Source organism: Nerophis ophidion, linkage group LG02 (assembly GCF_033978795.1).
Source record: "Nerophis ophidion isolate RoL-2023_Sa linkage group LG02, RoL_Noph_v1.0, whole genome shotgun sequence".
In the NCBI taxonomy this organism is placed as follows: domain Eukaryota; kingdom Metazoa; phylum Chordata; class Actinopteri; order Syngnathiformes; family Syngnathidae; genus Nerophis; species Nerophis ophidion.
The window spans coordinates 35178868-35191565 of NC_084612.1; the positions used below are offsets into that span (position 1 = coordinate 35178868).

Here is a 12698-nt window from a genome sequence, read left to right on the forward strand (position 1 = left end):
CAGAAGCAGGCAGACCTGTCAGCTATACTGTTGTCTCCGTGTAATGTTTGTCTGCTTTTGAATGGGATCGTTCTGAAAATCTTAATTTCCCCTCAGTGATTATTAAAGTATTTCTGATTCTGATTTTTTTCAAGTGACTCAAAGCGCTTTACACTGAAAAACTCATTACTTACATTCAAGCTACATGTACACCAGTGTCGGTGGCACTGGGAGCAAGGTGAGTGAAGTGTCTTGGCCAAGGACACGACAGCGACTATGATGGCTGGTGGAAGCTTGATTTGAACCAGGAACCTTCAAGTTTCTGGCCAGCTGCACTACCATCTGAGCCTCACTCATGCATAATTTAAACATCATTACGTGAGATGCTTTCAATGCACATAAAAGACAATGTTTGCTTGGTTTACAAAAACAAATAGCTGACATTTATTTTTTCCATTTTACAAAAATTGTTGCAGGAACATTCAGTCAATATTACCCCTATAAGTCAGAAAAAACGGAATATGACCTTCACAGAGCTGTAGGCCAGACCAGTTTATATGGAGTTCAGTTTGGGGGGTAGCACGTGATTCATTATTCATCAACAGAAGCGTTCACGCACACAAACAACTGATACTACTCTTGGGCGTGAAAATAAAAGTGTTTCTGTTTATTGTGCTGTGGCGACGGTGCAAAGCTGAGCAACTCCACATTGCACACAGATGAGGCAAAGGTAACTGTGTGCAGCACAGAGTATGGCGACAGATGTGGAGAGAGCAACCACGTTTGTACACAAGTACAAAAAGAACAGTGCTTGAGCGTGTGGAGCAGCTCTCGATGGTGCTGCGGTGACAACAACACAGGATGTTGCAGCTGGTAAATACAAGGACTCCCAAAGATGACCAATATGAAAACTGGTTCAGATCTTCTGACAAATGGACAAATTTAAATTTTTCCTCTTGTACTTACAAGGGCATATTTTAAAAAAGACCTATGTGTCAGTTTAATATTATAACCAATATTAATGTACAGTTCCGTCATTGTACAATCGCTGAAGGAGCTGGCCTTGTCTTATACAAGTTCCCTCCCTAGTGGCCTGTACATGCACTGCAGTTAAAACTACACATGTATGCACTGTGCTTGCTCCTCCGATTGCGAGTCGGGAAGACCTGTGGAAGGTGCTTTACAGTCCAAAGCGGGAAGGAGTGCGTCGAGGTGTCATGGGGGCCTCTTCTCGTCTTCCCGGTGTGCAGATTCTCACAGACCTGAAACAGAAAAGCTTTGAATGGAAGTGTTTACTCCTTGTTTTTGCATACGCACACAGAGCTATGCTAATAAGCAGGAGATGTGAGGAGGATAAGAAAAGAAGACAGCATGACTGAAAGACTGGCCAGAGTAAGACACGAGAGCCTGATGGCATCAAGGAGTGATGAGAGTGAAAGAATAAGAAGATGAAGCCTCTTGAGAGGATCATCGATCATTTTAAACCGCAGCAGCTTGACAACCGCGTGCACCAACACATATGTGCATGTTCTCAGGGTACCTACCGTACTGTAGTAAGTATACACATATATATGAAGCAAAACTGTTTTTTTCCTGCTCAAATACATCTTCTTTAAGAGCAAGGGCATATTTTACTGGAAGTTAGGGCATAATAAAGTTGTAAAAAAGCTGGCAGCACAGAGCAATCGAGAGGAGACCCAAACACGACACAGAACAAACCAAAAGTAGTGAAACAAAAATGAATATTATCAACAACAGTATCAATATTATTTATAATTTTCAGCATAGCAGTGATTAAAAATCCCTCATTAACATTATCATTAGACATTTATAAAAATTAAAAAAGAAAACAATAGTGTCACAGTGGCTTACACTTGCATCGCATCTCAACACACTGTGTCCAATATTTTCACAAACATTAAATAAGTCATATTTTTGGTTCGTTTAATAGTTAAAACTAATTTACAATATTGCAATCAGTTGATAAAACATGGTCCTTTACAAATCTAAAAGCTTTTTACAAAAATCTACTACTCTGCTTGCATGTCAGCAGACTGGGGTAGATCCTGCTGAAATCCTATGTATTGAATGAATAGAGAATCCTTTTAAATCAGGAAAAAATTGTTTTTGAATAGAGAATAGTGTTGAATTGAAAAAAAATCGATTTTGAATCGAATCGTGACCCCAAGAATCGATATTGAATCAAATCGTGGGACACCCAAAGATTCGTAGCCCTACTGATTATATACCAAAACATTTTTAAAAGATAGATTTTTAAGTTTTGTTTGAAAGCAGCTGTAGTGTGTCTCAGGTGGTCAGGGAAGGCATTCCAGTCGAGGGGCAGCAGCGGAGAAAGCCTGATCAAATTAAATTATAACATTTAACTGTGAATCAAGGATTGTTTTTTCTTACCAATGATTGCAGAAATCAATGAAAGCTAGCAGACATGGCATAATTATTAATTATATAACACTTTTCTATGTAATCAAATATGCTGACCTAAAAAAAAAGTTAAGGTCTAGGTGGTAAAGAGAAAAGTAAAAAGGTGTTTCTCCTTTAATTGTAAACGCAAGTGTCCTATAAAATAACTTGTTGTAGTTTAAGGATAAAAAAAAGAAAATATGTTTTTAAAGTGAAGATTTGTATTGGTTTGTATTGGACAACCTTGTAATGCATTTACGGTGCATGCTATATCACCACCTACAGGAAAATGTGAAACTGCATTGACTGCATCTTCAGCCTGCTTTCTCTGATGTCATGCTATACACTTCCTAATTTTCTTTGTTTGAGGCATGTGCTTATTGAGTTGATATGGTTGGAAAAACTTTACATTGTGCTTTTCACACAATTTCCAAATAAATACATGTGTCAGTAGCTCAAAAAATGTTTGTTAATTATTCTTGTTAAATATACTTCTCAGTTTATTCTAGTCAGACAATATTTTGGTTTAATGGATTGACCTTAATATATGATTGTTTGACTGGAAGAAACTAGAAAGTGTATAACCATCTACCATAAATATACACCGATTACTGCAGCCAGCAAAAAACATTTTGTTTTAAGGGGACCGTTTATTCAAAACCAACTTTTCTTACTTATTGATGCCTTTTTTCGTGTATTTAGGATCTGCATAGGTCTTGAAAATTCTAATTCAAACCATGGCAGAGACAATGAGCCGTTTGGAATTTGCTTCAATTTGTGACGTTTTTCTCCCAATTATGACGTCAAAGGATCTCTCCATATATGGTAGAAATTTACCCAAAGTGCTTTGCGCCAGTCTGCCATTGTAGTCCGAGGCTGTAGTCAATAAGTTCCTTCTTTTTCTTTTCCTCTTGTTGTGGGGCAGACTGTCTCATACATGCACATGCATCCTTTGCTGTTGCCATTTCTAATACAAAGTAGCATATAGTTCTAACTAAATCTATCAGTGGACTCACTATGGAAGCATTAAAAAAAACTTGGCTGAAGAGAAAAAGAAGTCGTAGTGGAGGCAAGTAGGTAAAACCACCCACAAAATGGCGCACCCTGAAGAGACTGTCAAAAAGATGGTCTGTAAAACATGATTCATGTAAAAGTTTAAAAAAAAAAAAAAAAACACCACAACCAAGTCTTTTAAATGTAAAAAAAAAAAAAAATCATAACTTGATCCTATTAAGGATAAACTGTATTTGTGAATGGATGATTATACTGAGATGTGAGCATAAAAGAAAATTGGAGGTTGATGTAGTTGCTTGCAGCTGCACTTTAAAGTGTCCCGTGTTACTAAAGAACCTAACCTTTCAATTCGGATGACACACACAACAAGAACAGACTACTTCATATCATTAATGTGATGTGAGTAGCAGCTGACATGTGAGTAGCAGCTGACAGGTGAGGAGCGGCCATATTATGAAGGCGTACAAAGTATTAGGAAGTGGTAAAAAATAATAATACACGCTAGTCACATTTACTCTGGGCTGGTGAGACCCAGGAGATCCCACCACAGTCATTATCACACATCCTACCTCCTACCTACATCTAATTCTTAATCCCTTTCCTCTAGTGTGATTATTTTCCACTGAAATGTGGTTACATCAATGCAGATAAACTACCTTGTTAATTAACAATAAAATTATTTTTAAATCTCTCTTTAAAACCGTATTTCTCTCTGTAAAGCCCAGGAATGGGTGTGAAATTAATTTTTTGCTCTAATTTGAAAATGAAGGTTCCCCTGCTTTTCTGCGCTTTGCTAGGTCCCAATTTAAATTGCTGCAGTAATGGGGGTCAGCCAGGAGTCAATATTATTTCTTTTTGTCTCGTCTTCGGGGACCAGAGGTGAGAAAAGCTCATCATGAAGAGTGAGAGAGTTAGAGGAGAAAAGAGGCTGAATACGGACTGGAGGGCGAGGTGGCTAAATGAAACGGTTCCATCTATCTCAACCGCACACAAAGAATGGGGGGGGGGTTATACGGAACTATTGTTGAGGAAGAGCGTCAGTGTAATGGTCGCTGACTTACTTAACAGTCCCAATGTTCTTCCTCTCCTGTTCATCTCGGCGGCTTCGTAGTTGCTCCTGAGCCAGCAACATCTCTTCTTCCATGTTGGTTATCTCCTCCTTGGCACGTCGACGGTTTTCCTGGAGGTGGTACACAAGAAGAAATTATAAAAGAAACAATAGGTAACATAATGATAGCAAGCCGAATCAACTCTTGATAACTTTAAAACTAGTCAATGGAAGATGATACAGAATTGGTTTCCCCTGTGTCAGAGAAGGCCTGCCGGCTCACAACTTCTGTTGTTAATCACAAAAGGTTTTTGATGCGGTTATGGTCAGGCTCTCTTGTTCTCCAACATCAAACTTCTGCAAGCCCTACCATTGTGGACCACTCTTTCTGCACTGGGAACAGAAAAAGGCCTTCTCCTAACTGTTCCCACAAAGTTGAAAGGATAATGTGTTATTTTCCGTGGTAAAGAGATAAAACTGAGGAGGAACTAAGTCCTGATTGATTGATTTTAGTTAATTAGAACACCAATACTTATATCCAAACTAATGCACAAATATGAAAGCAAGAGCTATAAAGAATAACATAATTCAGAAACATAGACTAGAAATACAACTAGCACTGAAACTGTTTGAATGGCCTTACTTGTCTGCTTCTTCCGGCTTGTTTGACGCTATAAAACATTGGTCCAAGCTCTGCCAGCCACTCTCCATCCACTGCAGTCACACACTGCATGTACTCCTACAAGACAAATCGCAAGAGTTGAAAACCCATACAGAAAATGTTAGAGGTGAACTATGATTATTTTCTGATTTACCAATGTTGTTAGAATGGTGGATACTGGTGTTAAACAATGCCAACATCAAATTATAAGGTTCATGCGTATGGACATGAGGCTGCAAGCAGTTTTGGATGCCTTTGAATGCTGTTTTTCAGTATTTTTTTAACAGTGGACAATTTGTGACATCACAATGTGACAGGTGTGGGCATTCTAGTACATACTCTCTAACTGCTTCCTCCTATCTCTGCTCTCTCCACTTTGCTGAGACTGTCGGTTGCATACATGGCTTAGGTATTAAGAATATCTAACCGTGGCATCCACACAACAACTGCAATATTAACATGCAGTGATACATGCTATGAAGTTTATTTTCGAAAATGTCTAGTTGTGATTAGGGATGTCACATGTGAAAATGTCTTGTCATTTAAACTGTGACAAAAAATTATTAGGGTTACCATTATTATTGTGGTATTTTAAAATGTAATACTTAAACTGAAATATTTTAACAAACACACATCCATCCATCTATTGTCTACCGCTTATCCCTATCAACACAATTAAGATGATTTCTTAAGAAGAAGAAACATTGTCAACACTGTTTCATGTACCTCAAGTAAAAACCGAATATGTTGGCATTATAGTAATACAGCAGAAACAAAATAATAACAAATAAATAAAAATAAATGTGAGAATTGCGCGAACTAGCACCTTATGGACATAAGAAATAAATAAAAAAAAATGTAAGAATTTTGTATATGTACATGCTGTATTGGGAAAGATCCATTAAGTGTTTGAGCAGAAATATGTCGGATACGAATTAACTATCGATCCATCCATTTTCTACCACTTGTGCTGGAGTCTATACATCATAAAACATTAACAAAATGCTATGTCATATGAATGGTTTTTAAAGTAATAACTTTGTAGAATGAAAAAAACAATACAGGTAATGTAAAAAACATGGTGTTTACGTTTTGAAAACAATATAAAACATGGATTAAACTTAAATATTCAATGTGAAACTTTAGCCAACAAAAATAAACAGGAGTTATACCCCAGACATGTAATACACAATCTCTGTGCCTGACAATACATTGTGTTGACACTTCACAGCCTGGGTTCAATACTATGAGATCAAAACATTTTAGCTCGTATTGATGTTTTTGTAACACTGACAAAGTTAGAAGTTAAATAAAGTACGAGTGACCATCCTAGTAAACAACGGCAAGACTTTATAAACAAGTTGTGGCAACGTTCCCCGCCTGCTGCATGGAAACTCTCAGTCGCAGCAGCTGAGTGAACGACGGTGTGTTGAGAAAATGATAGCAACATCAAATATTTTTCTCCTCTGCTGTATATTTTTTGTGTGGGACAAATTTGTCCGTCTCCGATATTGTCCACACCTGTCGCCATCTAATACCAGCAGTGTGCTCTTAAACGCACGCTGAGACTCCACGGAAATGAAGAGTGAAGTGGAGTGAAAAAAAAGCGATTGGCATCGTTTACTGGAAGGGAAAATGTCAGGAGCAAGGTCCATGGAGTTGCTGCCATGTTTTGTAAAGCCAAATGGCGCGAATGCACATTCGCTGCTGCAACTCTGTTTCAATCAGTGTTGCTCAAAATGCATTAATAAATTAATTTTTTTCGGTTATTAAAAATTATAACCATATTACTAACCGTCTGGAATTTTACAGCGGTTTATCACTATACCGTTTACTATTACATCCATAGTAGTGATTATTGTTTTCAAGATATATTTCAACAGTGTACAGGGCGTCGCGTAGGCATTCATTTCCATCTAAAAAGGACAGACGTACGTGGAAAAAGAAATATGACGCGGGCAAAATTTACACCAAAGCATATACATTACATATTTTTTAGACCAGAAAGAAGTGTGTTAAAATCAGATTAGAATCATCACAGGTCAAGTAGTTCTATAAATTGTGGAGTTCAGTATGAGATGAGAGGTTTCACCTTGGTGGTCATCACAAGCTCGTGGTAGATGATGTAGTCGGGTGTGTATCCCATACCAAACAGGGAGCTGGTTGGGTGAAGGTGACATGGCATGCCAGTCCTCACATTGACATATTCACCAATGCCCTAGGAGGTAAGACATTCTATAGATTAGAGGAAATAATGTGCATATTTCTCAAACAAAAAAAAACAGGAAGAGTAGATATGAAGTGTATTTGCTATTTCATCAAAGGTAAAGTGGAATTTATTTGTCTTTCTGCCATAAATCTAAGTAGAAAGTAAAAGTCAACTGATCATGAGTCATATTGTAAGTCAACTTGTGAATTATGGTTTGTCATTTTAACAACACTATGTAATCATGGTTGCTGTAAATTTGGCAAAATTAAAGCTGTCGCACGTGATGAGAAAGAACTAAAGTACCTTGAGCTTGGCAGCTTGGTGGAAGTAAGCAGCACAGATACATTTCCTGATGATGTCCCAGTCTGAACCACAGGATATCAGGTTCATCCTCTGCTGTACCATGATGTCTTTTAACTGGGAGCGCACTTCACGTACCTGTCACAATACCACATATATGATAATTCAATGTTCCTATAATGTACTCACAGTAATCAAGAGAAGGTGTCTCTTGGAAATGTTAACACCTTATAAACATTTTCTCTGCATTTTATATTTTAATTATTTTACACAATTATTCTGGTTGCTGCAAAACTGTATTTGAAAAATGAGCATAGCAAAATCTTTACAGAATTAATTTTCTACATTCAGATCGGCTTCTTAATGTCATCACACACTGTACTGTGTTACAGAAAGGAAAAATATTTGTTGTGAAGCTGAACAGAGTGTTTGTGTGTGAGGTCAGTGTGCCTTCATTGTCACATAAGTGGGAGTCTAACCTTTCGCATAGCCTTGGTGTGAATAAAATGATCGTTGCACCAGATGCTGGAATAATTGTTGTTTTTCCACTGCATGTAGACGTTGAGGTATGTCAGGTGGTCACTCTCTGGCACGGAGAACTTTTCTCTGACCTGGTCGCTCTCCTCCTCACGGCCCTACATATGCCACAAACGCACATACAAGCTATAGGTATAGTAGTAAGCTGTTTTAGATTAACTTTACATATTACTAAAGAAAATACAAATTATTTTACAAACATCCACTGCAGACTATCATTTAAAACTGAAAAAGGGTTTAACAACTACTAAATGAGGTGTAATGAAAACTACAACTTAATAGGTGTTGAGTGGTTACAGAGAGAAATGCTGGTTGATCGATCAGGACTTATAAGAGTCCCCAGATACTGTACTATGCAAATAAGCCTTCTAGTGGCTGTAAGAAGCGTATGGAATGACAGTGGAATCGGATTGGACAACCACTTTGAGACAATTACTGCTACATATTTTTTTTTCTGTCCAATGATGCCACTTTTGGACTAAGTTTACATGCAACAGGAGAACTATTAAACAACAAAAAACTGCAGTTTCAAACCTTAGGTCTGTAAAAGATTGCTGGCACAGACAGCATTGAAACAATGATGAGGATGTCAGCGCTGCAGCCCATATCGCAGGACACAATCAGCATCTTGGACAGGGCCGGGTCGAGGGGGAACTCCACCATCATACGGCCGGTTGGTGTCAATGAACCTGAGTGCATAGTCATGAAGTCACACTTCCAGAATGATTAAGTTTATGACATGTGAACATGGGACAAGACCATTTTTGAAGACCGTTTTCCATCAAAAGCATGTTAAACATTGGAAAACAGAATAATCAGACTTATTTCTTAGCATACAAGAGGGGGATGAGCTAACACTGCAGAATACTCGCAACTAGAAAACGGAGTGAGATTAAAGAAAAGAAACGTTGCCTGTTCTGATTTGAATGATTTGACAACGATGTCTGAGAAGCTTACACAGAGAAGCAGGGAAGCAGAGCTGTGGAGTTGGGGCAGGTAAGGCTTAATCAGCAATAATCTGCTGTTAACACACCATACAGGGAATCATCAAAAGTACCTCCTTATCCACAAATCCCTAAATCCCTTGGAATCTGGCTAAGGATGAGACAGAAATGAGGCCAGAGCAGTCGAATCAAACACGGGATCAGTTACCAGGCAATTACTCCAATGACTAAACCTTCAACTAGCTCATCCAGGCTTGCTTGCAGACTATGTTTGTACCAGACAAGTCAGTGACAAGCGGTAAGGGCTTTGAAGCAGCAATGAGGAAGAAATAATAAAAGACATTAAAGCAAAGAACAGTCATGATTGAAAAACATACTAGGGAGCTAAAGAATAATCATTAACGGTACTAGTTCAGCATACTTCACCAAGTCAAATTGAAATTCAAACACATGGTGTTTGAAATATCATAATAAATAATTTACAGAAACCAATCACTTAAGGATGGCATGAGATGATTGTTATGTTGGAGACAAATCTTTAATCTCACCACTAGATGTCACTGTTTATCACAGACTAGTTTTTTAACTTTTCAATACTTAATAATAAAAATTGAGGTAAAAAATGTGTGATACATTCTTCAATTTGCTAATATTTTAAGGACTGTAAAAAACATAATTATTATTATTAAATTAACTATTGTACTAATCAGGCTAATTGTTTTAAATGTATAATAGACTATTTTACACCAACTACTATTATTTAATTGGCTCCAACATAAGTAGACCAACAGAATCTAATTGCGTGCATTCAAAACTATGTCACGGCCGGCTTAAATAATCCGTGTGGTGGTCAAGCCAGCATCTATTATCAATGGGTACTAGGCGCCATTTAGCCTTTCTTGAAGAAAAATGCCCTATGATTTCGTTGTTTTCAGCTGTACAAACAGTTTTAACCGTGAAAAGGATGAACGTTTCTTCAAAATTCATCCAGAGGTAATCAAGAATGACAGAAAAGCGCACGAATTTATGAAAAAAGACAAAAAAAGTACCACACACTCCAGAACAAGGGAGCAGAGCCAAAGAATGCACAAGTTTGCTGTGATCACTTCTTTCAAGATTTGTTTAATATACTTTTAACGTTTAGTGTTTCCAAAGCACCAACTCGGCAAGTGTAAATCCAAAAAATCTAATCTGAGCAAAACCAAACAGTTAAGCTTTTACCAAAGGCAACAATCATCAATATAGCGTTCAGCACATGCACAATGTTGACATCTAATGTTATCTTTTGATAAAGACGGGAAAAAATATGCATATTTGTAAACAGCGGGTGCAACAGCAAGGGCAAGCTACAAACATGACAATAGAAACAATGTTAAATCATGAAATGCAACCTCACCCAAGCAAAAACTATGCATATTTAATTGGGAGAGTCTTGATACCAATATGTTTAACGCAGTCACACACAACGGAGTTGTAGACCTCCATGCTTTTCCAAGTTTTCATCGGTTTTGTTGTGTAAAATGGCGTCTTGAGCGCACAATAGTTTGACAAGTCTGGGAACTTCACCGATGAATAATCCTTTATTACTCCAAAAATATTTTCTGATAAAGTAAAGGGCTTTATATTCCATTGCAATGTTGGATTTTTTGCTCCAATCTGCTTTTTTGAGGAAGATTAAATCCTCTTTTGTACTCAGTGCGCGCGGTGCTTGCAGTAAAACTGCCAACTTAGTTTGGTTGACCACCACAGGTTTTCACTTCCGGGAAACAAAATCACTTGTCGGAATACCAGCAATAAGAAAAATGCAACTAAGCTACAGTATATTGAATGTGTAGTCCCCACCAGTGTTATCGAGAGCTCCCAAGATCCAGAGCTGGTACATGGAGTTAAGCATGTTGTCTTCAGGTGGCGGATCCATGAAGTGGAAGAGAAGCAAATCCTGAACACCCAGTGACTTCAACAACAGGACAACGTTGGCCAAGTTGGTCCTTTGTATCTCTGGTATGGTGGTGGTTAGCATCTCATTCTTATAGGCACTTTGAGTGTAGAGCCTGATTAGGGAGACATGTTTGAATATATTATTATTAATCACTCTTGACTATAGCTCTTGACTAGGTATGAGCATATGCTGCATAGTAGGTAACACCAACACATTAGTAAATGTGTAAATGAAGAGTATATACCCCAGACATGTATGGCAGCTTATACTCTTCATTTTCAAACAAGTTGAGATAGAAACTTAAATGGGTCATGCTATGATAGTTTTCCTACATTTAAAGTACTTCCTCGTGGTCTATATAACATGTAATGGTGGTTCTTTGGTCAAAATTTTGCATTCATTATGTTGTAGCGTCCTAAAACCTGAAATCATGAGTGGTACGCGTTTTAATTTATGTTGGCTGTGTGGGCTCTTTGGAACCCAGTAAGTATATAAACAAAAAAAGGTTAAAGTTGTTCTCTGCCATCTTAAATTGAACATATTATGTGGTATACTTTTTCTCCACCACTAAATGGCAGTATAATGTCCTTGAAAGTGGAAACCAGAGTCTTGTGGAGAATGTTGTATTGTGGTCCACACAACTAAAATTGTGATGCCCACATATGCGGATGCCAGGTTCAAGCAGGTAAAAGACCATTTTCATACCAGTTTCTGACTGTCTCTTCAGTATGCGTCGTTTGGAGGGCAATCTTATTTACGTGCCTGCACTTTGATTTCATCTTCTCCCCGTGAGACGTTGTAGTTTTTAGCGCCTCCATTGAGTCTACTGACAAAGTTCGAACTATACGCTAATTTGTATAAGAAATCGAAACAGCAGAGGATGCATGTGTATGTATGAGTCAGTTGACCCTACAACAAGATGATAGAGAAAAATAGGGAACTTATAGACTACAATGTCAGACTTGTGCAAAGTTCTTTTAGTAAACTTTGACTTCATGTGGAGATATCCGCTGACATCACAAGTTGTGCAAACTCAAAACAGCTTGTTTGGAGTAAGTTTGAAGGAAGGCACGACTCCATGGTTTCATTTGAAGTTTTTGGAGCACATTCCAAAGACAAAAATAACGGTACTATTAGAAAAGTTTGTTTTGCAAAATACTGTAGGTCCCTTTTAAGTGCATATGGCAGAAGTCACAGCTAAAAATTAAGCATGCTCTCAGGTTCAAGCAACTGTTCCAACACCTCTATTGTAGCATTAGTTGACAAATATAATTTGCGTGATCTTCATCATATGACTATTATATTCATGAAGACATACCTCATTGGGCATTAACTATAAAAAATGTACTGCAATACGTGTGTTTTTCAGTCAACAAATGGTCAAGTAAAATCTCTTGCCAGTAAAATTTGGGGTTTCTTGCTTTAAAAATCAATGGAGAGGAAGATACAATACCTGTAACACTGCCCTGGTCCTGTACGACCTGCTCTGCCAGAACGCTGATTTGCATTTGCTTGACTGATGGGATACACTTGTAATGCGTCCATTCCAATGCGAGGATTGAACACCTGTTAATATGTGCAAAGGCTCATCACAATCGTGAAATACAGATATTTTCAGCCAGAGAGTTGTAAGGCGGCTGGAGGCT

The 12698-nt window shown here is 37.9% G+C and overlaps 1 protein-coding gene across 4 annotated transcripts in view; it reads right to left on the reverse strand.

The window, feature by feature from the left end:
- Positions 1-399: 399 nt before the first annotated feature.
- Positions 400-12698, reverse strand: part of dhx38 (DEAH (Asp-Glu-Ala-His) box polypeptide 38) — a 47256-nt gene continuing 34957 nt past the window's right edge. For all 4 annotated transcript variants that reach the window (XM_061882509.1, XM_061882517.1, XM_061882503.1 and 1 more), the window contains exons 19-27: positions 12506-12618; positions 10956-11164; positions 8704-8858; positions 8112-8267; positions 7636-7770; positions 7216-7341; positions 5106-5201; positions 4476-4594; positions 400-1241 (exon numbers count right to left, since the gene is read on the reverse strand). In XM_061882509.1, coding sequence (XP_061738493.1) covers positions 1160-1241; positions 4476-4594; positions 5106-5201; positions 7216-7341; positions 7636-7770; positions 8112-8267; positions 8704-8858; positions 10956-11164; positions 12506-12618 — 1191 coding nt within the window. In that variant the 3' untranslated portion in view covers positions 400-1159. The remainder of the gene's footprint in view (positions 1242-4475; positions 4595-5105; positions 5202-7215; positions 7342-7635; positions 7771-8111; positions 8268-8703; positions 8859-10955; positions 11165-12505; positions 12619-12698) is intronic.